This window comes from Hylobates moloch, unplaced genomic scaffold (assembly GCF_009828535.3).
Source record: "Hylobates moloch isolate HMO894 unplaced genomic scaffold, HMol_V3 SCAFFOLD_4, whole genome shotgun sequence".
NCBI lineage: Eukaryota > Metazoa > Chordata > Mammalia > Primates > Hylobatidae > Hylobates > Hylobates moloch.
The window spans coordinates 173,736,829-173,757,199 of NW_026652279.1; the positions used below are offsets into that span (position 1 = coordinate 173,736,829).

The following is a 20,371-nucleotide window of genomic DNA, read 5'->3' on the forward strand; positions in this document are numbered from 1 at the left end:
CGTCCCCTGAAAAGATGTGTTGAGTGCTGACCCCCGGCGCCTGTGGGTGTGGCCTCATGTGGAGGTGGGGCCGCTGCGTCTGCAGATGCCTGAGCTCAGATGGAGTCGCCCTGGAGTAGGAACCATAATCCAACCACCGGTGTCCACGGAAGATGGGGAGAGATACAGGGAGACAGGCTCGCAGCTGGGTGGGGCCACAGCCAAGAGTGCTGGCCCCGCAGAAGCTGGCAGAGGCAGGGCGGCTCCTCCACTGGCTTCAGTGTGCACGGCCACACCAACCATCCACTTGCTCCAGGCCCCAGGGATTCCACCCCAAGGACGCAGCGGACTCAGAGAGACTTGGCCTGCAGCCCCCACTGGAAGGGTTGTGGATGGGGATCTGACACATTCGATGTAACTGAGAGAGGTTGGGTTAACCAGGCTGCCTGGGAGGAGACGGCGTCCACTTGCAGGTGCACCTCAGCACAGGGTTGCAGGGGGTGGGGGGGCCCAGCTGGGGCAGTGTATAGCCCACCTTGGATGGCCCCTGCCCACGGCAACGACTCTTGAGATTCCCTTGAGGCGGCCCCGGCCCCCAAAGTTCTACAGTTGCCCATGTTGATGTCAAGCTTTGAGCTGTGGTTCTTGCCTCAGGAGCAGCTCTCCCCACCATGCAGGCAAATGGTTCTAGCTAAAGTGAGTTTGCTTTTTGTTTTTTAACCAAACAAACCCATCCTAGCAACACCTGGGCTGCCCCCAGGATGGCATGAACCCATCATGATGCTCCATGCGACAGGGACCCCCCGCCAAGGAACAAGGTGCAGAATCCCACAGCGCCCTGTGTCTGCTCGTATGGATGCATGTTACCATAACACTGCACATATAAAAATCATGTACAGATTTCAGAAACTTTAAAATAGCCATACCCTTTGTCCTGTACCTCTACTTGTAGGAAATTAACCCAGAGAAACAATCAGATGTGAGATAATGATTTGCCCGTGTGTTTCTTTGCCGCAGTGTTTATGACAGTCAAGAATCACTAGAAAACCTGATGAACATTTGAAACACACATCCCAGGGAATATTCACCCAGCTATTTAAAATCATGTAGATTAGCAGCATCATGAAAAAGCGTTTGAGTGAAAAATTTGTTACAAAGAATAGACATTGCTGTTACAATTTTGTATAAAAAGGCATCAGAAGGATAAAGACCTCTAGGTGATGCTGTTAAAGTGTATTTTATTTTTATTTTCTATATTTTCCAAAGTGAACACAACGATTTTATACTCAGACAAAAATACATATTAAGTTACTTGTTTTATGCATCAAAACGAAATGGTCATTTGTGTGTGAGAACTTTAGATGATGGGGTCCAGGTCAGCAATCCTGCCGATTTTATCCCCAAAAGACCATCTCCTAACTAACTGTCCTTATCAACTGATTCTGCGTTTATAGTTTAGGTTAATGTGAATTCCAGACTTCCTTGCTGGGCAAAGCCATAAAAAAAGTCAGAAGTCCAGCAGCTCCTCCTCTTCCTTCCTCTCCTGCCCCTCCCCTCCCTGTCCCCCACTTCAGAAGTGCAGTCCTTCAGTCGTCCGCGTGTGGACCAGGACCTGCTCGCTGCTGGGACACAGGGACCTGTTCACACGTCACACTGGCCCCTGAGGGGGAGGTGCCAGCAGGTGGCCTCCCGTCACCGCATGGAGGCCGTCACATACCCAGGTGCCATGTCACCTCCACTGCAGCATGAGCTCTGGGCAGGCAGGAGTCACCAGCCTTGCTCAGCGCTGCACCTCAGAGCCAGCCCTGATTGTCTGGAATCGAGGGTTCATTTCCAGATTTCTGGGGCTACGGCTGCAGTGCATCCCTGACATGCTGGGTGTTATCCCACGGGGCTCTCCCCGTCACAATGAGCTTCTGAATTTCCTCACAGTCCTTTCCCAGTCTCCACCCTCTCTGATTCCCCTCCCACGACATGGAGTGAGGCTGTGCAGAAAACACCTTTGCCTGCCCTTCTGTGGCCGGGGCTACTGTGCCCCTCCATAGCCTTGCTCCCCTAGCCTCGGGGTTGGCTCTGGGAGCCTGGCCCTGCCTGCTCCAGCTCCCGTTTCTCAACTCCGCTTTGCAGCTGATCATCCAGAAAGGTCGCTGTGAGGATGTTTGGTATCCAGGTGTCACATTACCTTCAGCCTCCCTCCTGGGGCGCCTCTGTTTCCAAGGAGACAGGCCGAGCCAGGGATGGAAAGAAGCCCGTCCCTTGGGACACATGGCTTGGGACCTTACCTAAGTGTCCTGGGTCTGCCTGTTGGGAACTTTGTGGATGCCATTCCTCTTGCGACACTACAGGCGTCCCCGATGCAGACACCACAGGTCTACATCTTTGTGCCTCTGTATGGCCTGGGGCAAGTCGCTGAACCTCTCTGCATATTCTGTAAAATGCGAAAAACAGTGCCTTCTCCCAGCTCTCTGTAAAGACCAATAGTTTACAGCATGGGGAGCACTCTGGCAGGTGCCTGGAGTGCCCAGTGCTCCCTAATGCCAGGTGTAATGGTGACAATCATTCTTTAGGCAAGTATTAAATGATGTTTATGGAAAGATGGCATGATCTGTGCTATAATTTAAGGCGGAATAAAGACTTGACAGAGCTAGAGACTTAGTTTAACAAATCAACTCCTGAAATTGTGAGTGTTGGAAGGTCCAGAATCCGCAGGCCAGGGGCAGCTGGGGACTGGGGAGAGTTGGGTTGCAGTCCAGGCCGTCTGGGGGCAGAGCTCCCTCTTCCTCAGGGAAGCTCTGTCTTTTTCTCTCAAGGCCCTTGATGGATTGGGTGAGACCCACCCACGTTATGTCACACGCCTTACTCAAAGTCTACTGATGTAAGTGCCAATCTCATCTAAACATACCTTCACAGAGACATCTAACCTAGCATTTGACCCAATATCTGGGCACGGTGGCCCAGCCAAGTTGACAAGTAATAAAGCCAACGACCACAGAGATCAAGGGTCTCCACCCAACATGACGTGGTGCCAGCCAGAGGATGTTGGCCAGGGGACAGAGTGGATGGCACAGGGTTGAGGAAAGAAGTCAGTAGCATGTATGGAAATGCCCAAGGGGTGAAGAGGGAGATCAGAGAAGCGGGATGGGCCAGAGGGTGTGGCCCTTTCCTTTCATCTTGCTTTTAAGATGCAACAGATTTCAGCAGTGGTTCTCAAAGCGTGGACCAGCACATTCAACATCCCAGGGAATTTTGCTAGAAATGCACATCCTCGGGCCCCACCCCAGATCTCCTGGATCAGCAAGGAGCCATCAGAGCCCAGCCGTGTGAGCTTAATAAGCCCTTGGTAGATCCTGACGCAGCCCAAGGCTGGGCAGGCTGGAGGGCACCTGCGTGCCAGGAGAACGGCCTGGAGAAAAGGGCAGGTGCTCAGAGGGAGTGTGGCCTGGGGCCGTGTGGGCTGAGGACCAGGGAGGTTGTTGTGCCTCAGACCAGTGGAAAGGGCAGGGCTTGCATTTCAGGACCCTTCTGCCTGATGACAGGCTTTCCCTGAAGCTGGAGGGGCAGGGTTGGGGTCGGGGGGCCGTGGGGAATGGGGAGTGGTGAAGGTTCCCTGAACTGACAGGGAATGGGTTAGGAGCAGACCCATTTGAGGGCACTTTTTGCAGACCATGTGTAGACAGGAGGTAGCAATTGTGCAGCCGTAGGCACCCTGGGCAGTCCGAGGCCTTTCCAGAGTTCTCCTTTCACTGGGCTCCAAAGAGATTCTGTAGAACTAAGTGAAACTGCTGATACTCAATACGTTTCTCATGTTAAACAAAAACAAAAACAAAGCAGCCATTTCTTACAGATTTTCTCAATACTTTCTATCTGTGGTTATTATACCTCTTATTCTGTAATTATTTTTTATTATGAATTATTTATTTCCAGATCTGTCTGGCCTGTGCAGACCTGTGGGCACTATAAGGGGGAGTACTGCATCACCTTTATCTTTTTATCCCTTTGGCCTTACTCCGTGCCTGAAAGATCACCACACTGGAACGTCCAGGTGCACATGTGCCACTGGACACCGGGATGTTGGGGGACACACATGTTGCCGGATGCTGGAATGGTGCACGCATGCTCTGTTGGACGCTGGAATGCTGGTGCATTGTTGCCGGATGCTGGAATGCTGCACGCATGCTCTGTTGGACGCTGGAATGCTGGTGCATGTGCACATGTTATTGGCATGAGCTGTAGTTCAAACCTCAGCCATTTGATGCTTGAATTCCCAAACCATGCATGGAAATGGGTACTTCTTCCTGCTGGAATTCTCTCTCTCTCTCTCTCTTTTTTTTTTAACTGATTGGGGAGTGAGGTGTTGGGGGTGGGTCTTGCTACATTGCCCAGGCTCAAACTTCTGGGCTCAAATGATCCTCCTGTCTCTGCCTCTGCTTCTGCCTCGGCCTCCGGAGTAGCTGGGACTACAGGCCTGAAATACTGTTTCTTTAAGGAAGTGCATGTTACCTATAATACCAAACCACAAAAGGATAGCCGCGGTTTGGGGCGAGGAGAGCTCAGAGTTTCTTGCACATGGCCCTGTGGTGGCGGCCATGGCCCTGCATAGACACGAGCTGGAATCTGCAGGTGGCAGCCAGGACGCTGCGTGTGTCGAGTGCACAGTGTGGCTTGGTGCCAACCATGGCGAGGGTGGAGAGCCCCGTGCCTGCAGCGCGCGCTTCCCTCACCGGGTCCTGCGTCCTTGGGCAGGCGATGCCCCTGCGGGGAGGGGCTGGTCCATCCCCGGCCAGCCACGGGCCCACGCATGGACCCAGCGACCCACGGACCTGCTTACCTGGGCGCGGCGCGGGTGGCATGCGGCCACGCGGAGGGGGCGCGCTGGGCTGCTGCGGCCTCTGCAGCTTCTGCACCTGCCACGGTGCGGCCGGAGGTAAAGGGAGGCGGCGGCCAGGCGCGGCCCCGCGGAGGCAGCTGCACTCGCTCGGTCCACTCGCGGCTCCGCGGCTGCCCGCAAACCAGGAGGGCGCGGAGACCCGGAACCAGGGGGAGGGGCGGGGGCACTTGTGCGGCACCCGCGGGGCTCCCAGGGGACCTCGGCGGTGACACGAATTTCTAGGTGACCTCGGCGGTGACACTAATTTCTAGGTGACCTGTGTGATACACTCACAGGGCTCCCAGGTGACCGCGGCGGTGACCCGCAGGGCTCCCAGGTGACCGCGGTGGTGACACGCTGGGCTCCCAGGTGACCTCGTTGGTGAGCCCCGGGGCTCCCCGACGACCGCGGCGGTGACACGCGGGGCTCCCAGGTGACCTCGGCGGTGACCCGCGGGGCTCCCAGGCGACCTCGGCAGTGCACTCACAGGACTCCCAGGTGACCCGCGGTGGTGACACGCCGGGGCGGGCGCGCGCCGCTTCCGCTTCCGCCGAGCCGCCCCCCGCCCCCCGCGGCGCAGCGCGCGCCCCCCTCCCGGTGGCGCGGAACCAATCCCGGGCAGGGAGGCGGTGGCTCGAGGCTGAAAGCGCTGCCGTGGCCCCCTCCCCGCCTCCGCCGCGCCCCCTCCCCACTCGCACGGCCCCCCCCGCAGGCGCCCCCCGTGCGGAGGAAGCGGATCTGCCAGGATCATTTTTGTTGTGTCGGAGGATGAGGTTTTGGCTGAGGACTGAAGAGATGGCCCTGGAAGAAATGGTGCAGAGATTAAATGCGGTTTCCACGCACACGGGTAGGAGGAGCTGCTGGCCGTCAGTGATCTATGCTTAAGCTTGACATCATGGGCTGAAATGTGGGGAAATGCGTCTGATTTTTGTAAGCCGCCCTCGTGTTCCTTTCTAGCCGTGGTAGCTGTGACATGGGGGGCACTGGTTGGTAGCTGGTGTGTTTTCAGAGGCTGTCGGCGATCGTATGCTGCCCGGGATAGTTAAAATGACTGCACGTTGGTGACACGGGCTCTGTCAGGGATGCTGGGTCTGCATGCGGAGCCATTTGTGCGTCTGAAATCTGCCCATCAACCTGCCTGTCCGCAGCCCTCGCAGTGGAGAATGCACAAGTGCTTGCGAATTGAGAATGATCTGAGCCAAGGGCTTCCAGAGCTTGGGGTTTCAGAGCCAGGGGTAGGGATGGTGAAGCTACCTGGAAGCTCATTTTGAGGAGGCAAAATCCTGGACTAATCAGGTGGTTCTTTTCTTCATTAAATGCAATTTAAACCTAAGACAAATGTTTGAGACGGTATGGGTAAAGAGTGGACTGGACGTTCATTTTCAGTATTAATCGAAATATTACTTCAAATAAGCTTTGAAGAGCAGTTCAGATCGATTCTTTTAGGTGTAAGCAGAGACTGGGCTGAGAGCTTGCATCTGGCCGTGGCTTTCAGGTGGTCGCATCCGAGTTCTCAGGCTGTTATGCAGAAGGGAGAGGCATCCTTAACTAGTTTTCCTTGAAATGAAGAGGAAATAATGATATATCATTAAAAGTAAGTTGCCAAGTGTTTTGCCTGATGTTGCCATATGTTATGTAATATATGCCATTACTAGTTGTCTAACTAGTATTTGCCTGGGAGATTAAAATGTCAGTTGCTTGGTTTGGGCGTGGTTCTCTTTCTCTACCCACCCTGATGGATTCTGAGAGTGAACCAGTGATTAAATCAGCATAAGCACCATCATATGGGATGGTCTAATCAAGATGTTTTTAATGGGGGCTTTTATGATCAAAGCTGCTGGGTTTATTGTATATGGGTCGAAAGAAAACAAAACCATTTTCATGCCGTCTGCTCCCTGACTCTTAGAGAATCAGCTCTTTTACCGAAGCTTGAGTGGAGCTTTTCCGTGCAGGGTTTGCAGGGTTTGAGTATGGTGAAGGGCTGCGTGGATGCCAGGTTCGCAGGGAGGCTTCCGATCGGCTGCGGGGGTGGAGGGGAAAGCCCCCCCTGCTCTGCGTGCCTCTGCGTGCCGCTCGGGGTCAGAGTCACAGAGTGGGAACCGCTCCAGAGGCTGATGTCATTCCCCAGGTTTTTAGGGATCGGGGTTTCTTCATGAGCTCCGAGAGACATGTGCGCATTTCTAATTGGAAAAAGGCTACCTCAGAAGAGCAGCAGTGACACTGGCTGCTCCCTGAATGTCGTGCGAGCCGGGCGCTCGGTGTGGGGCATCGTCTCATCTGGAACAGGCAGTGAGATGCATGTCCTCCCACTCATCTGCATTACCGATAATTGCATGCTTCACCAGGACTTTCAGATCCAGCTTACCAGACATCCTCGGTTATGAGCACCCTGTAGTGTTTAGTTAGGGGAGGTGACCCTGCATCATACTCCACTTACCACCCATTAACACTGGCCTCTTCCTTCAGCACAAACCCATTTTCTGCTCACGCTGTGTGTGAGGTACCACTCAGTGGAGGCAAGTTATTAGGTTGAAGGCTATAAACCCATAATGAGGGGGGTTTATGGTGCAGTATTGACATGATGCTACTACAGAGTGTAGGGGTGTGTGGTGCACATTCTCTGGTAGGGATGAAGGTCAAGGTAAACCTGATCCCCACCTCGGGTTTAAATTCCAAGCACTTCCTCAGGAGAGTTCTCCACCTGCAGCCAAACACCCTTCAGCGGGAGGTCATGGAGCTGCTTCTCCTTCCGGGGTCATGCTAGGGTCCATGCCAGGTGAGAGCTGATGGCAACAGGACACTGATGTGGCAGCTGGCGTAGGTCCTCAGGGCAGTGGCAGGGCTAGGTCACAGCTGAGGGATTGCGTACAGCGGCTGACCTTAAGGCAACTGCCTCATTCAGCTGTGCAGAGCTTCACCCTCTGTAGATTCACCCCCAACCCACAAGCATTTTATCTTTGCTGCTGTCCAGGACATGCTGCTGTGTTTTAATTTCAGATTTATGCATTTCTTCTGTCTGAACCTAGAACCTTCATTATCTAGCTAATCTGCATGTAAAGGAGTATAATGTGTGCTGTCCATATGGTCTGTGAATCTGTAGCCTTTCACCTTGAAAATTGACATTTTATATACTCGTCTGAACCTGATCTTCAGTAACAAGGCCAGGGGCACTTTCCAGTGGCAACTTCCTCCTGGCCCCCCTTCTATGTGATAGGGCTCATTTTCGTCTGTTTTGGTTTTCTCTTTGGAATTTTAGTCATTGGCGAAAAGGTAGAAGACATTCAAGGGAGCAATGCTATGGATCTAGTTGATTTAAGCATTTGATGGAACAGAACAGTGGTCCTCCAACTAGAGCATGTATCTGCATCACCTGGGGGCTTGTTAAAGCACAGGCTGCTGGGCCCACCCTCAGAGTTTCTGATTCAGGAAGTCTGGGGTAGGGTCTGAGAATTGACATTTTTTAAGTTCTTGATGAAGTTCTTCAGGAATCAAACTTGGGGAACTACTGTAGTAGAAGAATCTTTAAATCTAGCCCCACCTTTTACATTAGTTGACCCAATACTAACTCTTGTCATAGACGATGATAGATGGATAATGCATGGATAAATGAGTGGATGGATGGATGAATGGGTAGATGGGTGGGTGGGTGGCTAGATGGGTGGGTGGATGAATGTAGGGGTGGATGAATGGATGTGTGGGTGGATGGATGGATGGATGGGTGGATGATGATGGATGGATGGGTGTGTTAGTGGATGGATGGATGTGTGGGTGGATGGATGGATAAATGGATAAATGGAGGATGATGAATGGGAGATGGATGGATGAGTGGATGCTTGGATGGATGAGTGGATGGATGGAGGGATGAATGAGTTGGTAGATGGATGAGTGGATGTATGTATGTAAGGTAGATGGAGGGGCAGGTGGATGGGTGGATGGTAGATGGCTGGGTGGGTGGGTGGATAGATGGATGCAAGGGTGGATGGATAGAATGACTGGATGGATGGGTGGGTGGATGCATAGATAAGTGGATGCATGGATGAGTGGATGGATGGATGGGTAAATGGATGGGTGGGTGGGTAGATAAATAAGTGGATGGATGATGATGGATGGGTGGGTGAGTGGGTGGGTGGATGGATAGATGACTGGATGGATGGATGAATGATGATGGATGAATGGATGGGTAGGTAGATGGATGGATGAATGGATGGATGGATGTGTAGGTGGATGAGTGAGTGGATGTATGGATGAATTGGTGGGTGGGTGGGTGGATGGATGGGTAGATGGATGGAGGAGTGGAGGAATGGATGGATGGATGGAAGGTGGGTGGGTGGATGGATGAGTGGATGCATAGATGGATGAGCAAAAGCTGTGTGCCGCCTCCTGTCCTTAAGCTCTTCCTGGGAAGGGGCCTGTGGCCTGAGCAATGGGCTGAGGGACACAGCAGCATGGAGGGGCTTTGGGGGATGAGGGGGCTTCCCAGGACCACCACACAGGCACAGCTGTCCAGCACCCCTCAGTTGCAGGTCTCAGAGGAAAAGCTCTGGGGGGACGCACCCAGGAGGCAGGGGGCATGTGTTTCTGTGTGGAATTGAAGAGCTCTCAGTGGAGTAGGTGTGGCTCCCTGGCAAAATGCTGCCTGCTCATTAGCCAGCCCAGCGGTTTCTGAGGGATGCCTTAGTGCTCCCCTGTCATGCCTCTGCCTTCGGCCTCAGTGATTGGCGTCTCCTCAAGGAGCCATGATTTCTTTGTCCACTTTTTAAATGTGTTGTGGCCCTTTAGGAGGAAAACCATGCAGCCAAATGAGGTGCATCTGTGTGGGTTGCTGACTATTTTGTAACATGAAATTTAGGTCTCTAATTAGATAGGTGTGACTATAAAGTGCAGAAACATTTAAAAAAACAATTAGCTTTCATGGGATGTTGTGTTATGGATCTTGGTAGTAGGGATTCAGGAGCGGGTTTTAGAGATTTGAGCGGAGACAGGCTTGTGAGGAAACAGTGAGTACTTTGAGCATCCTTGGCGTCCCGTGTTGCTGACCTTCTGTGATCTGACGCCACGGCTCAGTGTGTCCCGAGCGCTCCTGAGAATGCGGCGCTCAGGCCTCCCAGCTGGGTGAGTCCAACGCCCTCCATGCGAAGACGGCTTGAGCACGGCCTCACCTGTGGAACTGGGGGCAGACTTACGAGCTCCTGGGGATTTCATTTCCAACCTGCTCTGAGGACACTGGGGGGCCGGTCCTGTGTTTGCTTGGAGTGCCCTTCAGGGAGACCTGTGGCTCCAGGGGCTGGCGCTGAGTGACCACAGGCCAGGTCTCAGGAGTGAGTGATGCCGGGCAGCACCTGAGAAGGGGACACCTGCAAGGTGCGTTCCGAGTTTCGTGGGGACTTGTGTTGGCCACCGCCTCCTGAGTCACTGGCGCCTTTTCACGCTGCACCTGTGCCTTGGGATGGTGGCCGCCTTCCAGTGTCTTCCCGATCTCCCTCTTCAAAGCCGCTCCTGACTCTTCCACTGCCCCCTCTGACCTCATCCCTCACTGTTTCATCAGCTCCCGTCCTGGTGCTTCCTCACCTGGTGCCTCATTGCCCGGCACTTCCTTATCTGGCGTTTCATCACCTGCTGCTCCACATCACCTGCTGGCTGCCTCCTCCCTTAGTCTTATGTTTGAAGTTCCCTGCATTTGGCATTCCCTAAGGGTAAGACCACCTTCTATAGTGGTGCAAACTCCCCCTCAGAACTAGGGGCGCCAGATCCGCAAAGGCCCCTGGGCATGGCTAACCTCTGAGTCCACAAAGCCCCACGTATGGCTGACTTCCAGGTCTGCAAGGGCCCCCAGCGTGGCCAACCTCCGAGTCCATAAAGCCCCTGGCATGGCCGACCTCATTGGACGAGTTTGCTTGGACTTTTGCACCCCTGGCATGCTGCTGTTCTGCTGCTTTCTGTAAGCCTGGCCCCTTGGTGTGGAAGGCGTATGGATTTTAGGGGTTCCACTCATTTTGCAGATGTTCTGGGGAAAAGCACATTTGTTGATCATCGATACCAGCTGAATACCAGAGGGTGCACTCCAGAATTAGACCTTCAGGGACTAGTAAATATGAGAGATACTGGAGGGTGAACTCCAGAATTAGAACTTTGGGGACTAGTAAATATGAGAGAAGCTGGCTCGGGAGACCTGCTTTCGCTGTAATAAAGAACAAGGCGTAAGCTTCACAATCAGAAGTTCTCCAAGCTTCAGCTGCTCATGAAAGGCATGCTATGTCTGATAAACACATTTTCATGAGTAGAGAATAATTTTAACAGACCCTAGGGTCTACTGATTCATAATTTAACCAAATACAGTTTCTGGAGCCAAGTTAGTTCTGCAGCCTAATTATGGAAAGCTCGGCTGCCTTTTCTGTGTGTTTCGTTTCCTCCGCCACCCACGACGTGCAGGCAGCACTCTCAACGTAGCCCCTTCTTTCACCAGAACTATCGTCTCCACGTCAGCTCACATCACCGTCCAGAGAGTTGGAAGGATACCACTGTAAGTAGTATTTTCACACTTCTACCTTTCGGATTAACTCAATGTATCTGGTCACTTTCATTTTATAACTCTAGGTGTGGAGAAAGAAGCGTCTGTTACACCTTTCAGAATATTTACAAGCTAACTGCCCTTGTCTGATACACACACAAAAATGGAGCTGCCTACATTGGAATTCTAGCGAAGTACTGAAGTTAGAACGTCTAATGTCCTGTGGTCATATGTGGATAAGATGTGGGATGAGGCTTTGCACCTTGTGAGGTTAGCAGGGCCCCTGTGAAGGGTTGCATTGACTATTAGGTTAAAATCGCTGGTGCTGGACCCGTGACCTGTGAGGTCAAACTCCAGCTCTGCCGTCTGTGGCCGTGTGGTGCCTTTGTTTCCTCATCTGCAAAATGGACTCAGGAGAGCACCTACCTGCTAGGATTGATGTGACGATCAAATGAGTTAAATCTGCATGAAAAGCACTGAGAAGCACCCAGCAGGCAGGAAGCTGTGGGGAACCATTTGCTGTTAGGGTCACTTGCGCACATGGTTAGTGCCGGTGGGTGCCTGCCATGAGCTCCTGTGCACAGCTGGGAGCCGCCGCCATGGTCATCCTCACATACAGTTAGGTGTGTGACCACACTGACGATCCTGGTAATGAAGTATGTGGGGATTTTCCAGGTAAATGAGAAGGAAAAGGAAGGTTCTGAGAGGAAGGGCCTGTGGTTGACCTCGTTACGGTCGCATGGTGATGGAGGTGACATCCGTGGTCACTGTTCTCCCAGACGCCCATGGTCGCAGGGAGCACGAGCCCAGGTGTCAGCGCGCAGCACCTCACAGGCCCCTCTGCCATGGTGAGCTCCTGCCCTCCCTCCCTCCTTCCACCCCAGGAGCCTTTGTCCAGCGTAAATCCCAGGAGACGCACAGTGCTGAGAAGAAACTGAACCTTTGGTTACAGACACTCAAGAAAACTTAGAGCTGTGAGTTTGAAAATACGGAAGATCCGATTGTTCCTTCTAAATTATGGGATTGCCTGGCATTTGCATCTAAATTGGGCTCTCAGCGAATGTTCTGGTTTTTTTGTTTGTTTGCTTGTTTCTTTGTTGTTGTTTTTTGTTTTGTTTTGTTTTGTTTTTGCTTCACTCCTTTATTAATAATGTTAAAGAATCAAGACAAATCCCCAAAGCATGAAAACCAATTTCTCAGCATTAGTCATATCACATAATTGTGCTACTTAATTCACTAAAGGAAAGAACTAGTATTAAGTTTCATTAATGACATTTTTGGCAATATATTAGGGGTGGTGAGCTAATGCCCCAAACAAGACTTCGTTTCTGTAAGAATGCTTTATCCTTTAAAACGAAACTTGTCATGGACAATGAAGAGAAGCATTCCAGCTGGAGCACCTGTTAAACGCTGCACAGGGGACCACACACGGCTCTGGGCTCGGCCTTCAGGTCGCTCATGGGGCGGCAAGGCCGGGGCGGAGGGTGGCACTCATGCGGGGAGCAGCACTGGGTCACCTGCACCTCTGAGGCCGAGCTGTGTGGCCTTCCCAGCCATTCACCAAAGGTGCCTCCGCCAGACCAGAGCCACGACCTTCCCTGGCGGGTCCCGGGCTGGGACTGAAGGAGAGGAGGGGCTGTTCGGCGAGTGGCCTCTCAGACGCCATGGTGTGAAGGCGACAGGGCCATGAGGAGTCACACACCAAACCAGACGCACAGGCCTCCTGGGCAGCGGGAAACCTGAGACAAGGACCTGGTCCAGCAGGGCTGGCGCAGAGGGGTTCGGGTCGCCCAGTCGGACAGTGTGGGGCTTCCCAGCGCTGCTGTCACTACTCTGTGGGGGCTGCGTGGGGAAGTCATCGGTCTCCACAAGCACGCTCTGTCCTTCCCTGCACCCCACGCCTTACGGAGAGAGGAAACGAGACACCTTCGTCTGTGCCGCACCCCAGGTGTGCACGGCGGCTCCCACCCGCATCAGCCCAGGCGCGTTGAATTTTAAATCACCCAACAGCTCATTTAAGACCTGCCCTAAACAACTCCCTACTCCACAACTAATGGAGTGGTTAATGTAAGGCTCTTTTACTGCCAAAAATGATATCACTTACTGGATTTCTTAACAGTAGCTTGGGGCCACATTGTATAAAATAGACTCCCGGGGTTCACAAAAGTCAACCCGCTTCTCAGGGGCCCAACCATTCTCGAGTCTCCCTGAGGCCAACCAGTGGGGTGACAGGAAGAACTTGGATCTCACGTGGGTTTTTTGTGTTTTCTCATGGAGGGGCTACCAAGGAGCTTAGGGAGGAAGTGGCCCCTGCCAGCCAGGAGAGGACGGCCGGGTTTTCATGATGGTCGCTGAACCCAAAGCTTCTATGCGCTACATATGAGAAGAAATTAGCAGATCGTGAGTGAGGTTCATATCTCAGGATTGATTTTTGAAAAACGGTTTTAATTAGTAACATCTTTAAAACATATTTAGATGTTTAGGAATTGAATGATGAACGTGTGTGCACATCCAGCCTGCTCAGCTGAAAGTGGCCCTGCCATTCCCATTCCGTGACTGTCCTCAGCACCTTACCATGCACAAGGGAAGGAAAGGCGGAGAGAGAGGTTTGGTGCTGACCCCAGAGGCGACCCTGATGGCTCCTGTGCTCACCGCTCACTGCTTCCGTGAATACAAAGCCTGTCTGCGTCTGTCCTTGTGGATGAAACCCGCATTTAGGGCTTGATTTCCTGGTTATTCAAAGAGGCCCTTGGAGGATCACCTTAGGTCAGGAGTTGGAGACCAGCCTGGCCAACATGGTGAAACCTGGTCTCTACTAAAAATACAAAAATTAGCCAGGTGTGGTGGCAGGCGTCTGTAATCCCAGCTACTTGGGAGGCTGAGGCAGGAGAATTGCCTGAACCCAGGAGGCGGAGGTTGCAGTGAGCTGGGATCACGCCACTGCACTCCAGCCTGGGGGATAGAGCAAGACTCTGTCTCCAAACAAACAAACAAACAAAACCAAAGAGGCCTGAGCTCTGGAAACACCACGCGGAATGTGCCATCTGCTTCCCCATTTTCCTGTGAGTCAGGTTAGGGCTGACCTGTCCTGGGCTCGCACACAAGCCCCCAACAAACCGGGGTTCGTGGTCTCTGCTCCTGGGTGGCTGAGACATCGAGCCCCTCACCCTGGTTTCCTCTGCAGCTGTTTTGGGGGATGCAGCACAGAGAGCAAGCTTCCGGCTGCTTCGGGGGCGGCGGCCTCGGGACCACCTTGTTGCGTCTGGCAGGTGGGTGTGGAAGGCAGAGGGGGATGGTATGTGGAGTTCTGTCTTTCCTGGCAGAAGCTGGCTCTCAACACCTGTAGCTCTCAGAGGAGCAAACCCAGCACTGGACACTTTGAACAGAATCACTGTATTTGTGGAGGCTAATAGGACACCAAGGCGTCACCTCTCAGGGCGTGGAAGCATCCTTTCCCTCTTGATGTCCCCGATGCCAGTGGGAGGACACAGTAGGCGGGGACCCTCCAGCCATTCTGTGAACGCCTGTGCAGGGTGGCGGGATGGGTGTGCACTCAGTAAACGATGTTGAATAAATGCATTCTTCTGCTGCAAACCAGATGCATGCTCTAATCACATCAGCTCACAGAAGGGCACATGTGGTGCTCGAGACAGCCTGTGCGCTTTCACAAGCAGGCCTGAGCGCCAGCCCTGCCACCTTCTCTTCCTGTGGCCTGGAGCATATAATAATAAGAGTTAAAATGGCACTAGGCCATTTGCACGGCCTTGCATATCAGCTGTGAGGCCTGGAGCCCTGGGTGTGCCCAGCACGGTGCCCAGTGACTCTGAGAGCCCGAGGGTGGCACGTCACCTCGGGGACCATTGGGAGCCCTGGACGCTGTCACCTCTCACCCCTCGGAAGCAGCCATGGGGCAGAGGGTGGGAGCTGCTGGCTTGGGACCGGCTCAACACCTCTTGGGGAAAAGCATCTCCGGCCACGCAAAGCAACCTCATCACTTCCTCCCTCGAGGAGCTTGGCAGCAGATGGGGCCCCAGGCGTGGAACTTCCCACTTTGTTTCAGGACAGCCAGCAGCACGTCCCTCCCTTCCTCTGGGTTTGTAGTTGTTTGTTTGAACTTGAGACTTCCTGAGGCCTGGAAGGTGTTTTTGGCTCGCTCCATAAGGCAAGGAGGTCCAGCCCACGCAGGCCCCCCGCCCTGTTCGAGGAAGGAAAGGCCCAGAACTTGCACACAGCAGGGCAGGCGCACCAGCTGGGTTTCTCTAGCACCACGGCATTGTCTGCCTGCTCTTCCAGGCGTGCAGGGCGGTGGTGGCTCGGGCCGGGCTCCGGGAGGCCGGGCGCTCTGAGGAGGCGGCTCAGCCCTCTTGGGTTCTTTCTCGTGGCTTGGTGAAGCCCAGAGTCACCAGGGTCCTGAGCACTTGTCTCTAGTGACCGTGCGGCACCCGCCCGGCTTTTAGCTGTCGCAGCAGAGACCTGAAGGCTGTGGCTGCAGCATAAGGGGGTCGCCTGTGGTCCCTGCGTGAAGAACCGGAGCTGCCTCCGCTTTGTAGCAGCCTTTGTGACAGGGCGGCTCAATGGCCCAAAAGGGATCATCCCGGGGAACCCTGCGGCGGCTGTGGTCACTGCCCAGGAGGCGCTGGGGAACTGCAGGGCGCTCGAGGCCAGGTGAGATGCAATGGGGTCGCAGGGCGTGGGGGCAGGTGCGGTGTCCCCTCTGCAGGTGTCCTCTCTGCGGGCAGGCGCCTCCCTGGGGTATTTCTCTCACCACTTGACCAGCAAAACCTGTGCAGCTCGGAGACCTTTTAAAAAGGAGATGACTGCTGGGCACCCCACTTCAGGTCTGTGGGTCCAGTTTTCTTTGTTCATCTCTGGGTCGGCCCTGTCCTACAGTTCTGGAACCTGGGCTTAGGAATTTCCGCTCATATTGGAAAGATGAGCAGACTCAAAGTGAGGGAAACGGCAGTGGCGGGTTTAATGAGGCTTCCCCGGGCACGCGCGGTCTGTGGGCAGCTGGGTGTCCTTTGCGTCACAAGAGGTGTGTTTTGGGTGGAGTGAGGGTGCAGAGCTGTCACAGGTGCGGCCCAGGCCTGGTGGACCAACAATGCAGGCTCGAAGCACCACACACAGAGGAGCTCAGGCCACCCAGGCCCCTCCCAGCCATTCAGGAACAGCACGTTTGCTTGGCCCGATGGCACAGCCTAAACTCTCACAAGTCATAGCCAGTGCTTTTATTCACTTCAGAGGAGCAAGGGCATTCTGCTGGCTCGAGGGGGAGAAAGGAGCTTGTTGCTGATTTCCGCTCCCTCCTGCACTTTCCGCCGTCTGGCGACGTGGAACCACGGTGGGCTGTGGAACGTGGGGCAGAAGTTGGCTGGAGCCAGCCCCCGCCCCTGCTTTGACCTGGCTCCCCACGGAGTTTGGGAGCGTTTATTTCAGAGATGGATGGGCGGCGGCTGGGCACTGGCAGGTGGGCGGCAGGGAGAGGAAAGGGAGGCAGCGAACACATCCAGGCGATGCCTGACTGTCCTGGGGCCGAGCGGCGCCGGCCGGGAGGGGCGCCATGCACAGGAGAGCCTCTCAGGCTGCCGCCTTTCCCTTTCCCCCGTCTTGGGGGCACGGACAGAGCCTGTAACACTGAGGAGGGCTGTGTCACTCGCTGCCAGTCAGCTGAGTGTGCGCTGTGTGGGTGCAAGTACCCCAGGGCTAAAATAACAGATCCCAGCCTCCCTTCGAGTCCACTGACATCCACCATAGCACGGTGTGAGGGAGGCAGCCAGGGGCTGTGCATGAATCCCGCACGCGCCAGGGTGACCAGCGTTCCATTCACGCCCCACCACCCTCCAAAAGCTGAAGTCGTAAGACCCTGGACATGAGCACAGTGGGGGCTTGGAGATGGGGACCCTGACACGTCCCCTTCCTGTGCAGTGGGGACCCCGACACGTCCCCTTCCTGTGCAGTGGGGACCCCGACACGTCCCCTTCCTGTGCAGTGGGGACCCCGACACGTCCCCTTCCTGTGCCTGAGAACCCCTGAGACGTCCCCTCACTGTACATAAGGACCCCCGAGATGTCTCCACACCGTGGGGTACCACCCTGTCTAGTGGGAGCAGGAGAACGCAGGAGCCACAGTGAACTTGTCCCTGTAACTCTCACAGCGACATGGGCCCCTCTGCGGTGGCAGCGTCGGGAGACAAGGCGATGAGTGTGTCATCCGCTGTGAGTTCTGCGGTGCTCTGGTCCCCTGTGAAGACATTGTCTATGACATTCACACTCACTGAGCCACGTCCTGCCGTTGCTGGAATGTGAGGGCGGCGAGACACCCCCTTTCTGTAAGGAAGTGTGTGCCGAGCCCTGGTCCCATGGCATCTGGGTGGAGCGGCCCTTGCGGCACAGATCACCTGGGTGTAGTGAGAGGCAGACTCTGGGTCCCTGGGCCTGCGAGCCTGAGACTGGATGACCACCAGCTCCCGGCAGGGTCCACACCCCGAGGCACAGGCAGGGGGATGTATGGCCCAGGTGTGGGGCCTCCTCCTCCAGGCTGGGCGGTGCGGGTGCAGCTCAGAGCCCAGTGCCCTCTGCCTCCCGTTGCCTGGGCCGCCAGCGTGACCCACCTGGCATGGGCGCCTGGGGACTGAGTCTTGTCCGGCCGCCTCCCAGCCCTGGCTGTCTCCCTCGGCAGGAGCTCGGCACCCCGCAGGTTTTCTTCCCAGGATGTGCGTCTCCGATTGGAAGGTGGAGGAGTCACAGATGCTCCTTTGTGTTTCCAGGCCTGGACTGGACAGGCCCCTGTCAGGGCTGGGGGAAGATGCTCAGCTCACATTGGACCTGAAGGTTGTGGGGAACTAGGCCCGGAGTGCAGCAGTGGAGGCCTTGTCTGAGGGGTCGGGCAGTGGGGGCCCCAGCAGAGAGCATGGGGCCGACGAAGGGGACCAAGGGACAAGAGCTCGGGAGCTTTGGAAAGAGCTCTAGAGGCCTAGTGGGCTCCAAGGAGGGCAGAGAAGCCCCACTAGTAATAGAGGCCGTGCCCACCCCGTGAAGGGGATTTCTGAGCCGGGGCCGAAGGCACAGGATGTGGAGGCATAGGAAAAGCAGGTGATGGAGGCTTTTTCCAAGACGTTGGCCGTGCAATGGAGAGGAATGGACACTGGGCCAAGGGTGGCGGCGCCCGTGGGGCCTGGAGCCTGCGGATTGCAGGAAGCCACAGAGTGGGTGGCAGCAGGGGACCTAAGGTTGGAGCGAGCCCAGGCTCCGTGGCAGGCGGCCGGGGGTATCTCCCCAAGGCTCTGCCCCTCTGCCCATCATGTGGGAGATGCGGCAGACGGGGAGTTTGGGGGCCTCCTGCGGGGGAGGGTATGCGCCATGGAAGGCTGCTGAGCCCTCATTGTGTCTGGTGGGAGGCGGGCGTCGCGGCTGTGCTGAGAGGCCTGCTCTCGCGTGCTGTGGGAGGGGACAGCTGGGCAGGGGCCGTGCCGCGGACCCTCAGGACAGGGTGAGCCGTCCCAGCCATGGCTGAGCCCGTGCTGCATAAGGGGCTTGGTGTGATGTCTGTGATTGTGTCTGTGGTTGGAAGTGACGTCTGGGCTGGAGCTGACACCCAGTTGGAGCCGTGACAAAGGACAAGATGATCAGGGAAATTGCAGAGAACAAGGGCGAGGATGGAAGCTTGAGGGGCGCCGCGGTGTGGAGGGGTTGTCAGTGGAAGAACCCTCAGGAGCTGGGCTGGGGCTGGGGCGCAGCTCGTCCCCGAGTCCATGATGGTGACTCTAAGGAGGCGCTGGTTCCGGTGGGGAGGTTGGCGAAAGCACTTCCTGATGCCTTTGGGTGTGGAAAGTGGTGGGGGCAGCCAGGCCGGTTCAGTGCAAGGCCTGAGGTGAGGTTCAGGTGCGGCCCACGGGCTGTGGCAGGGACGCAGCACTCAGCAGGTGCCTCAGGGTTTGTTGGAGATGAGAGGGTAGCAGGACCCCTCACACAGGTCTAGGGTTGCAGGTTCATGGCAGCTGGGTAGGGACGGGAAGCTCCAGTAAGATCCACTGTGGGATTTTTCACCAGAAACTCCTAGAAGTTAATTCTGTGTTGTGAGAATAAAAAAGTTAAGATGCCTTTGGCTTCCCATCTGCTGGGGAGCGTGCCCGGTGGCACTGCGGAGACCCAGGCCGGACCTCACAATTGCAGGATGAGCCTCTTCCCTTCTATCCGGCGGGTGGCCTTCTCCAGGCACTGCCCTGCACCTCGAGGAGCCCAGCGGGGGCTTGAGTCAAGCTCCGTAAATGCAGCACCCGACATCTGAGGCCCGACACGCTGCAGGTTACCACCTCCACAGCCCGTGCTGCTGGGCACGGCAGAGCCTTAGGCGGAGACAGGGAGCCGGAAGGAGCGTCGGATGCCTGTGGCCTCTTTACAGCTCTGTCGCCTGCCTTATCTCACCAGCCCTGCCCTTGGTAATCAGGATGTGAGGCGGGTGACGGACACTTGAGCGCTCTGACGCACTGTGGCCCCGGGGAAACGTGGCGTCTGCAGCCTCCCGGGCCTTCTCTTCTGCCTGGCTTCCTCCTCCTCCACCCGTGTGTCTGGGTCAGGCTGGCTTCTGCATCTCTGTGGACAGACCTATCCCCGTGCTGCAGCTGTTTTCCTCAGGTTGGGCACTGAAAAGAGCCCCTTCGGGTTAGGAGGCAGGCGGACTTCCACTCACATGGAGGAGGAGCCTCCTCTGCCGGGAGGAGACGGTGCTGGGAGAAAATGTGGCTGCAGGTGGCGATTTTCTGATAACCAGGAGTGGATGTTGTCTGTTTACTGAGTGGAGGTTGGGGCCGGTGCCAGGGTTGTCCACCTCCCCTCTGTCCCGCATGGTGTGGTGGCAGAGACACCACCATACTTCAGAGACAGCAGCCGGATCTCCCAGGGTCCCCCTGTGCTGCTCTGCCCTGGGGTATTTGGAGCTGAGTTCCAATTAAGCCAAGAAAAAAAGATTGTTTTACTTAGAATTTAGAAATTCTCCTTTTTTTTTTTTTTTTTTTTTTT

At 55.2% G+C, this 20,371-nt stretch overlaps 1 protein-coding gene and 1 pseudogene across 30 annotated transcripts in view; both read left to right on the plus strand.

Annotated features, from left to right (window-relative positions):
- Nucleotides 1–20,371, plus strand: part of MCF2L (MCF.2 cell line derived transforming sequence like) — a 202,252-nt gene that overhangs the window by 73,560 nt on the left and 108,321 nt on the right. For 4 of the 30 annotated variants that reach the window (XM_058438085.1, XM_058438086.1, XM_058438091.1 and 1 more), the window contains exon 1: nt 4,621–4,903. The exons of 5 other annotated variants lie outside the window; for them this stretch is intronic. In XM_058438085.1, the coding sequence (XP_058294068.1) occupies nt 4,654–4,903 (250 nt within the window). In that variant the 5' untranslated portion in view covers nt 4,621–4,653. Of the gene's footprint in view, nt 1–4,620; nt 4,904–5,447; nt 5,694–5,756; nt 5,777–6,341; nt 6,441–9,173; nt 10,785–11,309; nt 11,367–15,436; nt 16,020–20,371 lie in introns of those variants that run through there. 21 more of the 30 variants (XM_032151367.2, XM_032151368.2, XM_058438096.1 and 18 more) reach the window with 13 other exon arrangements.
- LOC116467577 (uncharacterized) lies at nt 16,127–19,646 on the plus strand (annotated as a pseudogene).